General features: G+C 36.6%; 1 protein-coding gene across 2 annotated transcripts in view; it reads left to right on the plus strand.

Moving 5' to 3' along the window:
* LOC106457500 overlaps nt 1-14118 on the plus strand; it is a 73095-nt gene extending 58977 nt beyond the window's left edge. Inside the window, exons 2-4 of one of the 2 annotated variants that reach the window (XM_022383468.1) lie at nt 3386-3627; nt 11611-11715; nt 13412-14118. In XM_022383468.1, the coding sequence (XP_022239176.1) occupies nt 3386-3627; nt 11611-11715; nt 13412-13759 (695 nt within the window). In that variant the 3' untranslated portion in view covers nt 13760-14118. The remainder of the gene's footprint in view (nt 1-3385; nt 3628-11610; nt 11716-13411) is intronic. The other variant, XM_013916925.2, reaches the window with a different exon arrangement.
* The last annotated feature ends 1742 nt before the right edge of the window (nt 14119-15860 follow it).

Consider the following 15860-nt stretch of genomic DNA (forward strand, 5'->3'; position numbering starts at 1 on the left):
GAACTTATATAACTAGATGGGGCAGTAGTGAGATGTTCGACTTTGAGGAACTTATATGACTAGATGGGGCAGTAGTGTGAGATGTTCGGCTTTCAGGAACTTGACCTACTACTGCTGGTAGCTGTCTGGTAAACAGTCATCAATATTTACTTGCACGATGGTCTCTTGTCGGTTTAGTCAAATAACCTTTAGAAATTAGGGTAGCCACAAATTCTGCGTCAGTCCTCGATAGCGTTATGAGAACGTTACATTCCAGAATCCGATCTAGTAATTTGGAGGAGCTCTTTGGCTATGTCGTCGTGCAACAACGTTATAGTCTGCTTTGTTCTCGGGAGCACATCCTTCCTGGGAGAAGAGTCAGTGCTGGAATCATCCTGATCAAATTCGTCATCATTCACTTGCTAAGCCTTCATTTTTAAATTGTGTTATTGCTTGTTTTACTGCTGCTGATGATAGCGGAAAAAAAGAACGTTCTATAATAACTAATACTGAGTGAAATAAAAAAATTGTCATAAATTAGTACAAACAGAATTCTTTTTTTTTTTAGGGGGGATTTAACAAATCTCGTTAAAATTGAGGGAGGATTCAGCAAGAGATTCGAAGCGGAAAAGAACATCATCAAATAAATGTTTTGGTCATGATGATAAGTAGTCATTGTCGACCGGTTGACAACGTTTAATGGCGATTTACTGCTGCGGTGATCGTGTGGTTTTCGCAGCCATACCATTTATCAATAGCTATTTAAAGGTACTTCTAGCTAATCCTTATGTTTGAAGTACGAAATATAAAAGTTACTTATGATTTACTACATTTTTTAATAAAATGTGTGCTAATACATGTCTGTTTGTGCGGTATATTTCTTTCAATCTCATTGCATTTTCTACTAGCCGAAATCAGATGTGTGTAGGATATATAATGGGTGTGTGTGAGACGAAAGTTGAATCGAAGTTTCTGGAAAATATCGATTTGGGTTTAGCTTCAGTTATGTAAAAGTCAAGGTTATGTCCTTTGTCGTTTGTTAAAAAGGATTGCACAGACAGAGAGCAGTACTTCACACCCGTGGAGTAATAATATCCGTACGGTGTAATGTTTTTATGAACAACAGAAAATGTAGTTTGAGAGAAAACGTATTGCAAACTTCCATTATGTTGAAGACAAACTGTTAAACTTTCGAAAGGATGTGTAAATTCAATATATTATTCTGTGATGTGAAAGATGTTAGTCGAGTCGACACACACACACACACACACACACACACACATACTGCAATCAGGGAGCCAATAGCTGACAAAATAATGTTACTATTATTAAATGGAATTTTAAAAACCACCCTATGATTATAACAACCAGAGTAACCTATTTATTAAACAGTTGGTTTAACAATAGATAATTCGAAATTCAGAATCTTAGTGGTAGAACATATTTTATACATGGTGTTTGAATAAAGAAATACAGTATTCCAAGTGACATAATATCGTAGGTTTTTAATAGTGTATAGTGTTTCGTGATGTATAACTAAGATACATTTAATATACCTTCCTAAAGTGTGTGTGTGTGTGTTGCGAAGTTTAAACTTCTGAAGATCTCGCCAGGAGGTTGGTTTGACGTGTTATTATTTAACATTGCAAGTTGTTAACAACAATCTAGCTTTTATTATTACTTGGAATGCACAGAGCTGTTTCCATTAACGAGCTTATTGTTGTTTGATATACTGAAAAGGTGTAAAGATACTTTCCAGCAATATTAGAGCCGTACGTTTTGAATAAACGAAATGTGTCAAACGCTATTTCTCTCAGGTTGTACTTGATGTTAAATTCGCTGTTATATCACTAGTTTTAGAGATGTTTTTATACATCTTTTCTGCTTAATAAACTCTGGCGGTGTCACTCGATTGTGCTGATACAATATAGTACTCTCACTTACCACCAGAGTGTAGTACTTGTCAGTGCATGACACACGAGAACCCTACTTAGCCAAAACGGCCAGCATTTCAAAAAGCAAAATATAAACAAGCTTGCCATTTGGTGATCAGAACATCATTTAAGTGATAAATTAATCCAAAGTTACTATTTAGACAACATACACGATTTTTATTTTGTCAAAACTGAGTCCCTGTCTTTGTGATCAAGTGTTCATGCTTAGAAACGTGTTTCTACGTCCATACCTGAGTACAGTATTCACCAATAAAGTTGTTTGGCTAGTTAGACTGGTTTGGCTTAACGTCTCGAGAGTCATTGCACGTAGTCACAGTAAAACGTAATCAAAGGAAGAAAATACCCAGCGCGTTTCTCGAGGCAAGAGACGTGTCGATGACTCGCACGTGCAGACTTGCAGGTTTGCTGAGGTAGATATAGAGCTGATAGTGGAACGTTTCAGATAGGGCGGCAGACTTCCCCACATCCAACAGGTGTCTGGGTCGCTATTACACATACCTCAGCATCCGGTGGCACCTCTTGCCTTGTTATTGATCTCTGTTTACGTACAGATCGTTTCGGAACAAAGTAGGTCGCTCCTCCCAGACTCTGTGCGTCGTGCCTTCACTGAAAGTATTTGTCAACTGCATGACTGCTCACGCTGTAAGATCTGCACATGGTATCTGCTAGGTGACGTCACCTCGCTTTTGTTCATTCACTGATTGACACGCCCTTATCCGTCAACTTTTTAGGCTCCGCCCTCATTCTTATTAAAGAGCCAATGGAACGTGTTGTCAAATGGCGGGATTTTCAGGTAACTGCCTGCGTAACCTTTGGGGATGTCCTAACCGCTGCGCAGCCGCAGTTGCCGAATGTGTTTCATTATTGGTCGTGTACCACATCGAATTTGGCCAACAAGCAATTCTCTGTGAATGGATAGTCATTCAAAACCGGCGAACGGGCCGGACCGAAGCAACAGGTTGTCTAGCATACTCGAGAGTACTTGATGTACACCTAGCGGTCAGTCTTCGTAGCTCCTCATTTTCTTAGACATTCGCTCACTATATCCAGTCGGAATGATAAATTGTCACTTGAACACACCAAGCAACAGGTCGATCCTTTCGTCTAATCACAGAAGGAAAAGTGATTGCTTAGCCTTGTCAAGTAGGTTTTTTCTTCTTTCACTCACGTGTGTCTCTCGGCGATTTGAATGTAAGCGACGGTAGTATTGCAGGGTTTAGTGGACTGACAGCTCTGAGCAGGAGTGAAGTACACGTAATTTTTCATCTCGAACTACGTTTGAAGCCACGTGCATTTTGCAGTTGTATTATAGTTTAACCAAAACTTCGGTGTGATAAACCAGAAAAAGTAGGAAATATATAAGAAAAATAGCCTTTTAATACCTTTTTAAATTGAATTGTGGTTTATGTATTTAAAGTATTTATTTATTTTTGTTATCTTGATTCTTTCAGATTTACAGAGCATTTTCTTTGTGTGCGTCCTTAGTCTGGTCCCCTTTAAGGCAATGAGTGCTCCTCTCGGATCTGGAGAAAGGCCACGGTGGGTGAATCCATGTGGCCTTCCGGACCACTTATTGGATCCTGACTCAGATTTGCAGAATCTCCCGCCCTTTACGGCGAAAGAACTCGTATCGAAGGTGGTGGAGGTTACAGAATCCGCCAAAAACCACGCGGAGGCCGTGGAGCAAGAATTTGTGAGTATTTAAAACAACAATTATATGGAAATTCGTTAAACATAATCGTATATGTTACAAACAGAAATTAGTTTATGTATACTGACGCTCTTTACGTTTATTTTCTAATTCTTGCCCCCTCTCGTTGTTCGCTTAGAAAAAAAAATAGGCATAGAATGAAAGGGTGGTTCCTTCTGGGAACGAGTTCTTGAGCAGGTCCAGAGAAAGTTTCTTAAAATTGAAAGGTATACGTAGGCTGTTCTTGGTATTAAAGCATTAGGGGATAGGTTTTTCCTTAGATAACTATGGGAACTTATTAAATGTTAACATTAGTTATACGAAAGTCTTAAAGACACGATACAGAATTTACGAATGGATCAACGCATTTAACGCCTGCTTACACGCGGAGTTTTAAGGTACGACGGTAGCAACAAATAAATTGCATCAGCCTATTTTATTCTTACATTTATGTAAACGATGTATATATAAAGGATGTGTTATCTAACAAAATAAATGCAACGTTGACATTTTCGTAGTGCATGACTCTAACTGTTGTGATAATTGAAAATGAGTGATTTATCAGTGTACAAATACGGCAAGAAAAGTTTTGTATTAAGTGCCTCGTGGGTGGGCGCGTGACGTCGTGTTGTTGATCGCTATCTATGACGTTTGAACGGGTCTATTTACTTTTTTTTTATAATTTTACTTTATAATGTTTGTATTTACACATCACCCGAAATAGAATAATAAATATGTCAATTGTTAAATGAATCTTTATGTTTTTTAGAATAAACAAGCTTTGTTTGTTTTGTGTTTATGCGAAACATCATTTGATCCTAATTCTCCAATAACGGGAATATTTATTTCACTGGAAAATTTAACCTTAAAGAATTGCGCATAGAGGGCGCTACGCGCACCTGTGGCTATCTAATCTGGTGTTGCATCTTGGAAAGAATGACGGCTCCGTGATTGTAGTTGCAACACCAGGTGTTAGTTTTTACAACGTAAAATTCCTAAGAGCGATGTCCTCTACCTCGTCATCGTCTAGTTATGCAGGGCATTTGTTTGCGCTGGAGGTCTGGAGAGTGCTCTGATAAATCAATAGATATTAACCAGTAACAAATAAAAACGTTTTTGGTAACGTTAATTCGAAATTCCCATAAAGTTTATCTATACATTTAGTACAGAGAAGGTCCTTTTCTTCCCCCTTGCACTTTTATGGCATCACGTGATGTGTAAATTACACGGGGCATACTTGTTAAGAATTATAGTAGTAGTTGTACACGATGTAATCCGATGTTCATCTGGTTGGCCTTGAGGTATCCGAACACAATAAAGAATCGGACGGCATTACGTTAATGTCTACAGGCTTGTGAGGGAATTTAAATGTTCAATAGCGCGTTGTGTAACATGCAAAATTATGTTTGCTTGAGCTCCAAATATAAAGACAAATTTTGACATTCACCTATTAAAATATAATCCCTTAGGTTCCGTTATGATTTAATTCACCCATGATGTTGCTTTATGGGTTTTTTTGTTTCTAACCCCACAAGTCTGAATCATTTTTATACGTCATATTTACCTGTATAAATTGTAACCCTCTTGTCATCTGGTCGAAATCACATCCTCTATAGCTTTTTTGTTCATGGCACGCGCTGTAGCCAAGGGCTGTTTAAACGCCCACGCCACTACTGCGAGATATAGACAACTTTCTCGTGCGACCTGTGCCCCAATGATGACTCCTCACATGGTGGAAAGTGACTCACATTATACACGCCTTTTTCAGAGGCCATTCCCATACATTGCTTTGTTTAGAAAATGTTACGGGTCTTTTCCCGCTAAATGATACGGCTATTTTTTATTGGTATTACGAAATGAATTTATGCTGATTAATTACCTCACACACACAAAAAAAAGCACATACGGTCGTAATGAAGATCGCATTTATTTGAATTTAAAACAGTGGAATTACAAAATGCTTTATTGTGTATCGATTTTTGCAAGAATAAAAGTTTTTCCAAATTGGAATATTAAAACGCTGGGCGTTAGTTATGTATTAAGTGCGAAACAGTATCTCTTGTTGTGGTGTCTGGAGTGGTAGCCTCCTGCGCTTGTTGTACAGTGACTACTATGTTTATGCACTAAATTGCTTGTAAGGCCCATGACATTGTTGGTTACATGAACCCTGATTGAATATAATCACAAAAACATGTGAACAAAAATACCATCAGTATTGGAATTATTCTCGCAATAATTAAGGGGGCCTGTGTATCTTGTGTAGAAACTGAGCGATTTCACGAACCATTTTGGCCAAGTGTTATATCGTGGGTTTTGTAACAACCAAAATAACGTAATATGTGAACCCCACCGGTAGTGAAAGGTATATTTAAAAAAATCAAGTCTGCAATATTAGGAATTTAGCTAACAACTAGCCGGGGCATAGCCAGCACTAGATAATTATATGAACCTTTTCTGCTACGCAGAAAATTTTAGTGATTTACCCTAGCGGCCTTAGCCTAAACGAGGCCTGTAAAACGGAAGTAATCTAAACTTGTGAGAGTAGAACAAAGAGGATCTTAGCTTAATTACAGTAATAAGCTTCTGTTGTAAGTTTCTTGAGTAAGCCTTTTCAAATCAAGAAGCAACTTTATGGGAAAGTGATGAAAATCGTTTGTCATCGAATACGTTCTATAATTTTCCAACCGTCTAAGCATGCTGAAAGATCTTCTAGACTTTTGAATGTTGGGGTGGTCATTTGAATCCCTCCCCGGCTACGCCCCAGAGCTGGGACTCGCGTTTCTCTCAAAAGTGATGTCATATAACTTCGCTATAGAACAGAAAATAATCCAATTGATTTGGAACACAACGTATTTTTTCTTTGTTTGTTAGTAGCAAACAGTACCAAGAAGTTTACATTTTAATAATATAATGCTTGCACCTTGTTTGGTGATACAGATGTGACGTAAATTCTAGATAATATATTGCGACAAAGCACCAGGTTTGTGTATTATGCATTTTCTAGCAGGTAAATATGTAGTGTTTGGGATTGTCTAGCAAATGAGGCCCACAGATTAATTTTTTTAACTAGTGCGATGACATCCACTACGAGATCATATTGTATGAAGCGTGTAATGCTGCAAAATGCAGAATTTCTTTGACATGTACCCGCTGTAGCATTTGGTAACTACTAAAATACAAACGTGTTCTAGTTATCAGTAGAACATAGACCAACAGCATTTAATTTTATGTAACTAGTGAACTTTCGGCGTTTGCAGTCGTGTAGCTAGGACTATGTTAATACGTGAAGGTACTGGCGTTAATCATAAAAATAATCTAATTTCAATGTAAGTATTAATGGTGAAAATGTTTCTTTGATATCACAAATTATGGAGTTTTTGTGTGTTTTTTTCTCCCTCTCTCTCTGTACATGTACTTTATGAGTTTAAAGTGTGAGTAACAAATGTATGGTGGTCTGGTACTTGTACGTGGCTTTCAAATATTGTTTGATTCACCAGTCATCTCCTAATCGACAAATGACAGTATTCGAACAGTCGTATCGTTTTATTTAGCTTGGACTTCATACGAGTCGTTTTTGGAAAGGTAATTGGCTTTCAAGCAGAGAATCCTGTAAGCTACGTACAAGTTGAAGCATTTCGCAGTTAAATATTTGATATAAACACGTTTCGTGAGAGTGCGTATTACTCATCGAATACTTCGGTTTTTATCATCTGGATCGTATATATTTGCACGTAGACAACAGACTAGATTAAAAAGTGTAAGAGCGCCCCGACACAAGCCTGTATACGTGACTAGACTAGACAGTCTGATTGTTGGACAGCCCTTCATTTTCTGTGACTGAAAACCGGTCCGATCTCGGCTCTTTTGGAACCAAAACTTCAGGTGTGGAACAGGAAGGTGAACTGGGAAAGAATCTGTCTATCCTTCTTTCACACAGTGAGCGTAGTGCCGAGGCAGACTTGAAGCTGCAGGCAGGTTTGACATATAAGGCAGACTAACCCCCTCTTAAACTTAAGTCTCCTTATGTGATGGCCAAGAATGGAATGTTCAGGGTTTCGTATAGGCACTAATATATACTCGGCATTAATATAGGAAACGAACCAAGGTCGTGTTGAGAGCTTCGATTATCGCCACTGAATAAGCTAATCTGATACTCTACCTGCTGTTTACGATAGGGCATTGTTATCGTCGTCCAAACGTAATTTTAGTGTGTTTTCGAAAACGACGAATCGAAGCCTTGAAATATTTCACTGTGTAGTAGTTAAGTAGTTATCTTTACAACGCTAGTCGTAGCATATATACAACGTCCATTAAAACAACGATACATGTATAGATAGGTAATGGATGCATAACAGCTAGAGGGAGCACATACGTATTACCTAACCAGTAAATATCTGGAAGGATAAGATTCTATAAGACGATCACTCATTATAATTAGATCGTTGACGTCTCCGCACCCCCTCCGCTGTGTGAGAACCACAAAAACCACAAATAAAGTACCTCCCGAATGATGGCTGTTTTTTAAGAAATACAGTATTTTCAGATATGTACTTTGACGTCTCATATTTAGGGTTCAGTGGAACACAGGCAAACAATTAGTCTGGCAGAAATGTTCAGTCAAAATAGTCGAACGTGTGAGTGCTCACTGTATTGCACTTACTACAGTGGCATCATTTGTTGCAGTAAATAATTTAGGCGCTAACACCCCCCCCCCCAAACAAAAACAAATAAATCCCATAGACCCTCAGGATACGTACCCTCCCCAACTTGAGAACTGTATTTACAACAGAACATTGACAAAACTTCCACATGAATATCCAAGAAGCGAAAATTTCGGTTTTGGTTTGTATGGTTGAGCATTAGATTTATATACCTAAGTAGTTAGTGAAAAGCAAGAAACGCGAGCCTTTTTTACTTTGGAAGATCTCTCCACTTGTGTAGATAAGCTCGGTTATTTCCGTGCTAATAACCCAGAAAGAGTGAAATCCAATTAAGAGATGCCCATGCGTGCGCAAGCGCGCGCACACACACACACACACAACACAGTGACCAGACAGTCCTGTTTAATTTAATGAGCGGTTTTTTTGCCGTCAATTCTTGTGTGTAATGAGTTTTCTGTTATTTAGTAACTTTTTAAGAGGTTAAGAAGCTTTACCTGAGAACATTAGTTTGGGACAAAACAAACTGACGCTCCAGAATATTAAAGACTCTTAAGTGAATTTTTAAAACTTTTTCCGCTTCAGTGTTTCTCTAGCAAAGCTACTTAAATCTACAAATGGAAGAAGTCATGTATGTTTGAGTTCCATACCTTGCATAAGTTAGGCATAGCTTAAAAAAGTGTGTTGTTTGTAAACTTAACACTGGTGTTAATCATATTTCGCGGTTATGCATGTTGAAAATTAAACTATCATTCGGGGCACAGGCTTTTTTCTCCAGAGATAAACTGTTACTGTGGGGTAGATCATGTGGCACGTATTGAAAAATGCTGTCCGATGAGAGGGAAAAGGTTTTTCACCGAGTTAGTATGTCTTGTGAAAAACAAACAAGCAAAAAAGTCTGAGTAATTTAACATTTAATGACACTGGAAGGAAACTGTAAACGTGTCATAAAAAAATTACGTTCAAATTTACCTTTATTCTTTCTCTAAAGTGATAGCAGATTACTTTTAATCTATTTTAGATGAAATGTAGGCCTGATTAATTCCATTCTTGGGTTTGCTGTGATTCTATAAAACAACAACAACAAAAAACGAGTCAGTTAACAGTATATTTACAGATGTTTTATGAAATGAAATTTGAATCATCTTCTGCCACACACGAGAGATATTACCAAACTGGGCAGGTCCGAGCTTGTAAACACTACTGTGATTTCGAAACGGGCCGTCACTATTTTGAAGAGCTGCTGACTAGCAAGCTACTAGGTGCGAAGTGATGACGTTCGTTATATGATTAGGGAAGTGTCGAGCGGCTCTGACGTTTGTCATATTAGATCCTGATTGGAAATGGAAACATCTTCTGCTACAGGTACAGGATGTTGCAGCATCTTGCATGCACTGGCCCATTTCACTCTCTCGGATTTACTGCGTGGGAGGATACATTCACTGGTTTTTTGGCACGCTAGAAGACAGTCCACTTCTCACCTGGGTACTTGTACTGTTTGTTTTCAGATAATCATTTCCGTTTTATCAATCACCCACGAATGACAAATATCATACCATAAATTAAACACGTCATGTTTCGATGTTATCTTTTGGGAATCAAATCGAAAAATGGCATTGTAGTCAAACAATCCACTCGAACGGAGTAAACTTACGTATTGCATTTTCTTCTCTAAAACACAGTACTGCTTATCAGCAGTTTGTAGAACCAAAATTAGTATGAAGTGGCCTGTAATTTTCAAAAACAACAACAACAAAGGGCAAATTTTTCATACAGTTGAGTTCTGATAAATGCGTTTTTATGGTTCCTGCTTTTCTGCGTTTGGGAAGCTTGAATTTAATTTCTTATTTTCCCTCTTAAATAGCGGAGAAATCCTGTCTAATATGCTTTAGTCATCGTGTAACTATCATAATAAACACGTAACCGAATAAAAACGAAAGTGAAACCTCCAACTTCTCAAATTGTCCATTTCGGTCTTTAAAAGAGAAAAAAAAAATTTTTCAGGCTTACTGCTACTCCGATAACACTAGATTCTGATAAGTTTTTTTAAATACTTGATACGTTATAGCGAGTTTTAACTTGTCAGACGTACAAAAACAACTCTCACTGTACTCTAGTAACGCAAAGATATGTTGTCGAATATATTTTTTTTTAACGGACATAACTTCTTTTAATGTATTATGCGCACGTGCCTGGAAGTAAAATTAACAATGGGAAGAATTTGATTTCACTGATTACCAAGACATATCTGTAGAATTTTATTTGTTTTCCTTCTGCTAATTGATTATGCGTAAAGGCTCTGCTTAGGCTACGTTAGCAAAGCATATCACAGTACAGTGGGTCAGTAGAACCTGCAATCATATGTAACCCTGACAGCTTGACAGACAAAAAAAAAACACACACACACACAAAAAAAACTCAGACTCCAATTTGAAAAGAATAAAAATAAATATTGCTCTGGTTTACGTGATAGTATTTTGAATTATACTTTTTATACAGTTACAAAGTAATAGCAATAAAATAATGTTGCACTTGGATAAAAAAAAATGTTGGATTCCGTCAAAGGTTTTTCACCAAAAGAAAATAGGTTTTTATATGTATTTTATAACCGGAAGTGACGTTCTTTCTATTACTAACAAAGGCTCTAATCTGTGTATCTAATGTTATTTAAATATTAATGCATCAAAACGAATTTTAAAATGTGTGGTTTGAAGGCTGTAAACGGAACTGAATACAGATCTCAACAACGTTTCTTGGGGTTAGGGCTGTATTTCTAGTTAAGTCGAAGCCGGAAATAGTTTACAAGAAACTAGTGTTATTAAGCGTGATGTCATGCATATATTATATTCTACTAAAAACAACAAATGAAGCAGAGTTTGATCACAGTCTGCAGTCATTTGGTAAATATATGTTGAGGGCGCTTTTATGAACTTGGTTTATGTAAAATTCAGAGTTTTATCGTAACCAATTTTATACAAGTACATTGATAATTTGTGATTTATGCTCATGTAATGTTAAAGAAACTTCCACAGACTCTCTTCATGAGAAAATCATAGTTTATCGTGCTCCCAGTTTTGTCAAGTCTCAAGCAGTTGATAATATAAAGATCTTCCAGATCACAACGATGTCTGTCGTATCCCATCAGGCCTGATGAGCCCTAGTATTGTGTGAAAAGGCCTCGTCAGTACTGGAAATAGCAGATATATTGTGGTTGACATATCATTACATTCTATTTTTATTTTCACTCATAAGTTATCACGGTTGTAAGTGTAGTTCACTATATGAGAGAGAACTTATTATTCATTTGTCATCTTGAAATCTATTACAGAGAAAGGAAGTGTTCAAAGACTCTGCCTTTAACGTGGACTATATGCGGCAAGAGTGGCTGCCCGTTATTCCACCCACCTCCGAGGATCACTTTGGGGGAATAGATGTAAGTGTTTTCACTTTAAACCTCTTTTTGTAGTTGGCGTCTATGTTGTATAATTGTGTTGACGAAAACTTTAAACTTAAGTATAGCACGCAGATTTTTTTTAGGTTGTTTACATTTTAAATCTATAGCGTATATTCTTCTCTGATGTGGCTTCTATTGCAAATGTTGCGTCAATTTGTTTTCGAACTTGGCTAGATATTTATAAATTATTTTTTTCTGTGTGATATTTGTTTCTCTTGGGATTATTCAATTACCAATAAGTTCATATTAGTTTCCTGCACACGCTGATCTGAAGTTATTCTATAATTGTGTTTTTTATGTTAACGGGAAGTGTACACTAACCTACTGACAGTTTCAGTTGAACACTAAAAACAACATACCTAATCACGATAAGAGAGATACCTGTGTCAAACTAGACCTGTAGGAGCAAATTCTAAAGTTTCAGCCATGTTGAGTTTGAACATTGCATCGCCTTGCGTGTCATGTGCTATTTTTGTAATTTTTTTGTAATTGTAATTTGCGTGACATGATGCAGAAAATAACTGAGTTTACAGAGGGCGCTTTGTTGTATGTGTGTGATGCTCCGAAATTGCATCATCAACTTTTTTTTTTACACTAGATTCAGATTGCTGCAAATGTCTTTCTAATTCAAATAAGCCCGTGCCATTGACCTCTTTCTTTTAAATGGATTTCGTGAGCACGCAGACTTGACACAATTAAAGGAACGTTTTAAAACATCAGGCTTAGTAGCAACGTATGTTCTTGTATGTCAGTATATCAACTACAGCAATTGATGGTTTTGGTATAAGGAGAATCATTTAGTCATTGACTTGAGGTTTCCTTTTTTATTTAATATTTATGACCTTGTGTAGTTTTACTGGAAAACAATGGTCGATGGTGATCGAGACACGGTTTGAAAAACAAAATTATGTAAAACTGTATTCTCGATAATATAACTCATTTTAACATTTCATGCATGTTACCCCCCTTTATTATTCTAATACACAATAGTTGGCAGAATGACAGTTTCTTGCCTTTTTCAGTCTAGTTCTAAATTTGTAAAACTTATAAAAGGAGTTGTTTTTAGCGTATGATTCTTATGCAGTCGGTCAATTTAGAAAGGGTTTTTTTAGCATATGATTCTCATGTAGAGGGTTTATTAAAAAAAAAAGGACGCTCTTCTAGCATATGATTTTCATGCAGTCGGTCAATTTAGAAAGGAACGAATTTTTAGTGTATGATTCCTATACAATCAGTCTTTAAAGAGGTAGAGCGTTGAAACTTTTTTTTTACTTTAACCATTAATTTGTGAAGCGTAACGTTGCTTATGGATTCTTAATACAAATTGCCATGCATCATTCACGAGTTATGCCAGTAGCATCCCATTAGTAGAAAAAAAGTCCGCATTATGTTTGTCTTTTTCATTTTGGATGATGGTAGAAACTAAAACTTGTACACTCCAACATAGATGTAAGAGGCTTGATCAAATATTTGGAAGTGGTAAATCTACTTGAATAAACACTCGCTGTACAGTTGTCTATTGTATGTCAAAATGTTAACTGTCTCTTATACATCGTAAGTGAAGCCCCAGAGGCTCTCTGTCTTTGACATGTGTGTTTATGTTTTGAGTTGTCGTTGAAAGTTTAAAATGCTTCCTAAAAAATGTGTTAAAGTAACTGAAATTATTTACAAACAGGTTAAAGAAGCCTACAAAAAAGCGTTCGAATACCTGCAGTACTATGCTGTAGGGGTGGATGAGATGAAGATGGACCAAGTTCTTCATCCAGAGAGTGGACAGTTTCTTGATCACTTCCAAGAAGTAGAAAACAGGATTCGAGAGGTGTTATGTGAGCTTCAGTTGGGCATGTACACTTTAAAGATCAGACAAAATCCAGACGTGATGAAAAACGTCATGTCCACAGAGTACAGGGATATTCCAGAGGAGAGTAAGCGGAACTTAAGGGACTACCTCATTCTCCGCGATTACTTGAAGAGTATTACTTACATTTGGGAGCTTTTCAGACACCTTTTGAAAATATCGTAGAGATATCTTAGGCTGGAGCGTCCCCTGGTGGGAATTTGTTTCCAGCTCCTTTGTAGCAAGTGATATGTTTTCATAGTTTAATTTATTTATTTATTTTGTATATATGTATAAAATTTTTAACTTATAGACTTACTCAAAAATATTTATATTCAAGTTGTATAGAAATCTGTATTGATAAATGGCACTTTTCTTTATGTGATTCCGTCCACAGTTTATTTCTAAAGCATTAACAAAAAGTTATTATTTTTAATCGTAGTTATGCATTAAAAGTATAATAGCTCCTTTAGTTCAGCAACTATTGTATTTATATCATCTACTGGTTGTCATGCTTTTCTGTTTTTAACCTTTGGAACATATTCAAAAGTGTGAAATAAAGCAACAACACAATGTTGGTCGACTTTTAACAAATATCTGACCCTAAGTTTAATACATCGATGCAGAACTTAAGCGTGACATCAGAAGCTTTCTAAACGTTATTGTGCTTAAATTGCATACGTGAAGGCAAAAATCAAGATTAGTCCACCAGTACTCATTAGTTCTACTGGATCTGACACCAGATGCCGCTTAGTGATTTTGAAGTTGTGAATAATACGATCCGCCAACCTACGTTCGGATCATAACTGTGTATTGAAAACTTTTGTTTTTAATTACAACGCTTAACTAAATTTTTCGTTGCAAAATACTCTCAATATCAGAAACACTAGGACGATATATCGAAAAAATGTTATTGATAAAGGGGTTTCTCTCGTGCGTACTTTTTTGCATTATTTGTCGTTGTTCGTGCTGCGGGTGTAATTATAAAAGTTTACTTGTCACATAATAATAACCAGTTTCATTTAAGTTGTGTCAGTTATGCACGAAAACATTTCGACATCTTCGTTTTCGTCTTCCATAAACGTATTTCCAGTAACACCTGTTTACACATTGATGTTCAGTAGTAACTCGTTGTTCTCGTGGTCATCGTTTCATAAATATCTGACCTTGGTTAGAGTTTAATGAACCATAGGAGTTCTGATTAAATTTAAACTTCATTGTTCTTTACAAAATATAATCGCCGCCATAGCTACTGAAGCTCTGCCCACGTGATTCAAGTGAAAAGGCAGGGTTTGTCAGGTGCGACTAATGCGACTATTGTAGTGAACAGCCCTTTGTATATAGAGTGTTAAACCAACTTCCCCGAACAGGTTTTTGGTGTTTTATATTTTTCGTGTTGACATATACGTTTACCAGCACATTTTATTTTCCACAGCGAACATTACAGTACATCATAATCTGTAATTTGAGGGTGGGTAAGCTGAAGTCTTAGAGGCTCTACCTCAACCATCTATTCTATTCTCTATTTCGGAGACAGTTTACATGTCATTGGCCGGTTATCAACCCTCTAATATAGTAGTGAAAAAGGATTGCCTTATCACATCCTTGTCCTAGTTGTGTATTGCTTAGGATTTAATGGGTCAAATGTAAGATAATGTAATTGAAACAGTCGTTCTAATTGATTGTACATAATATTATTCATTGCTTTGAGGAAGTAATGCTGATTGAATTTTTTAAAAATTAGCATAGAGGAAAGATTTCTATTTTTTTTTTCGGAGATGAATTACTTTATATTTATGGTTGTACAAGATGAGCAGTTGAAACGTGACACACTGACAATACTTAGCTTTACCTTATCCATGCCTTGTGTTGTACTAATAAGTAGCGTAGCAATGCAATTACTTTGTCTCTCCTGCACTTTATAATTACTAAGGTATAGCAGAAGAACAGCTTACTATCTAGACAAAATTTGCCAGGCCTTCATTTTTAAAGGCTCGTCTGTTTGTGCTCGTGGTTAATTTGTTGTGACTTTTATTTAACATTTTGTTTAATTTTCGTACGTCCATCGTGATCTATTGTTCATCCTCCATAGTTGGCACTTAAAAGCCCGAGTATGTGAACGTAATTAGATAGTCTCTTGTGATTTTATTTTAGTTTTTTACGTGTTGTTGAAAACTATGCAATCATCATAGCTAAATATTGGCACAAATTTGCAACACTTGTACAATTGAAATGTAATTAGTCTTGCAGTAACATACCCCCCCCCCCCCTTCCTACCGTTATCTTT

This window comes from Limulus polyphemus, unplaced genomic scaffold (genome assembly GCF_000517525.1).
Source record: "Limulus polyphemus unplaced genomic scaffold, Limulus_polyphemus-2.1.2 Scaffold339, whole genome shotgun sequence".
In the NCBI taxonomy this organism is placed as follows: domain Eukaryota; kingdom Metazoa; phylum Arthropoda; class Merostomata; order Xiphosura; family Limulidae; genus Limulus; species Limulus polyphemus.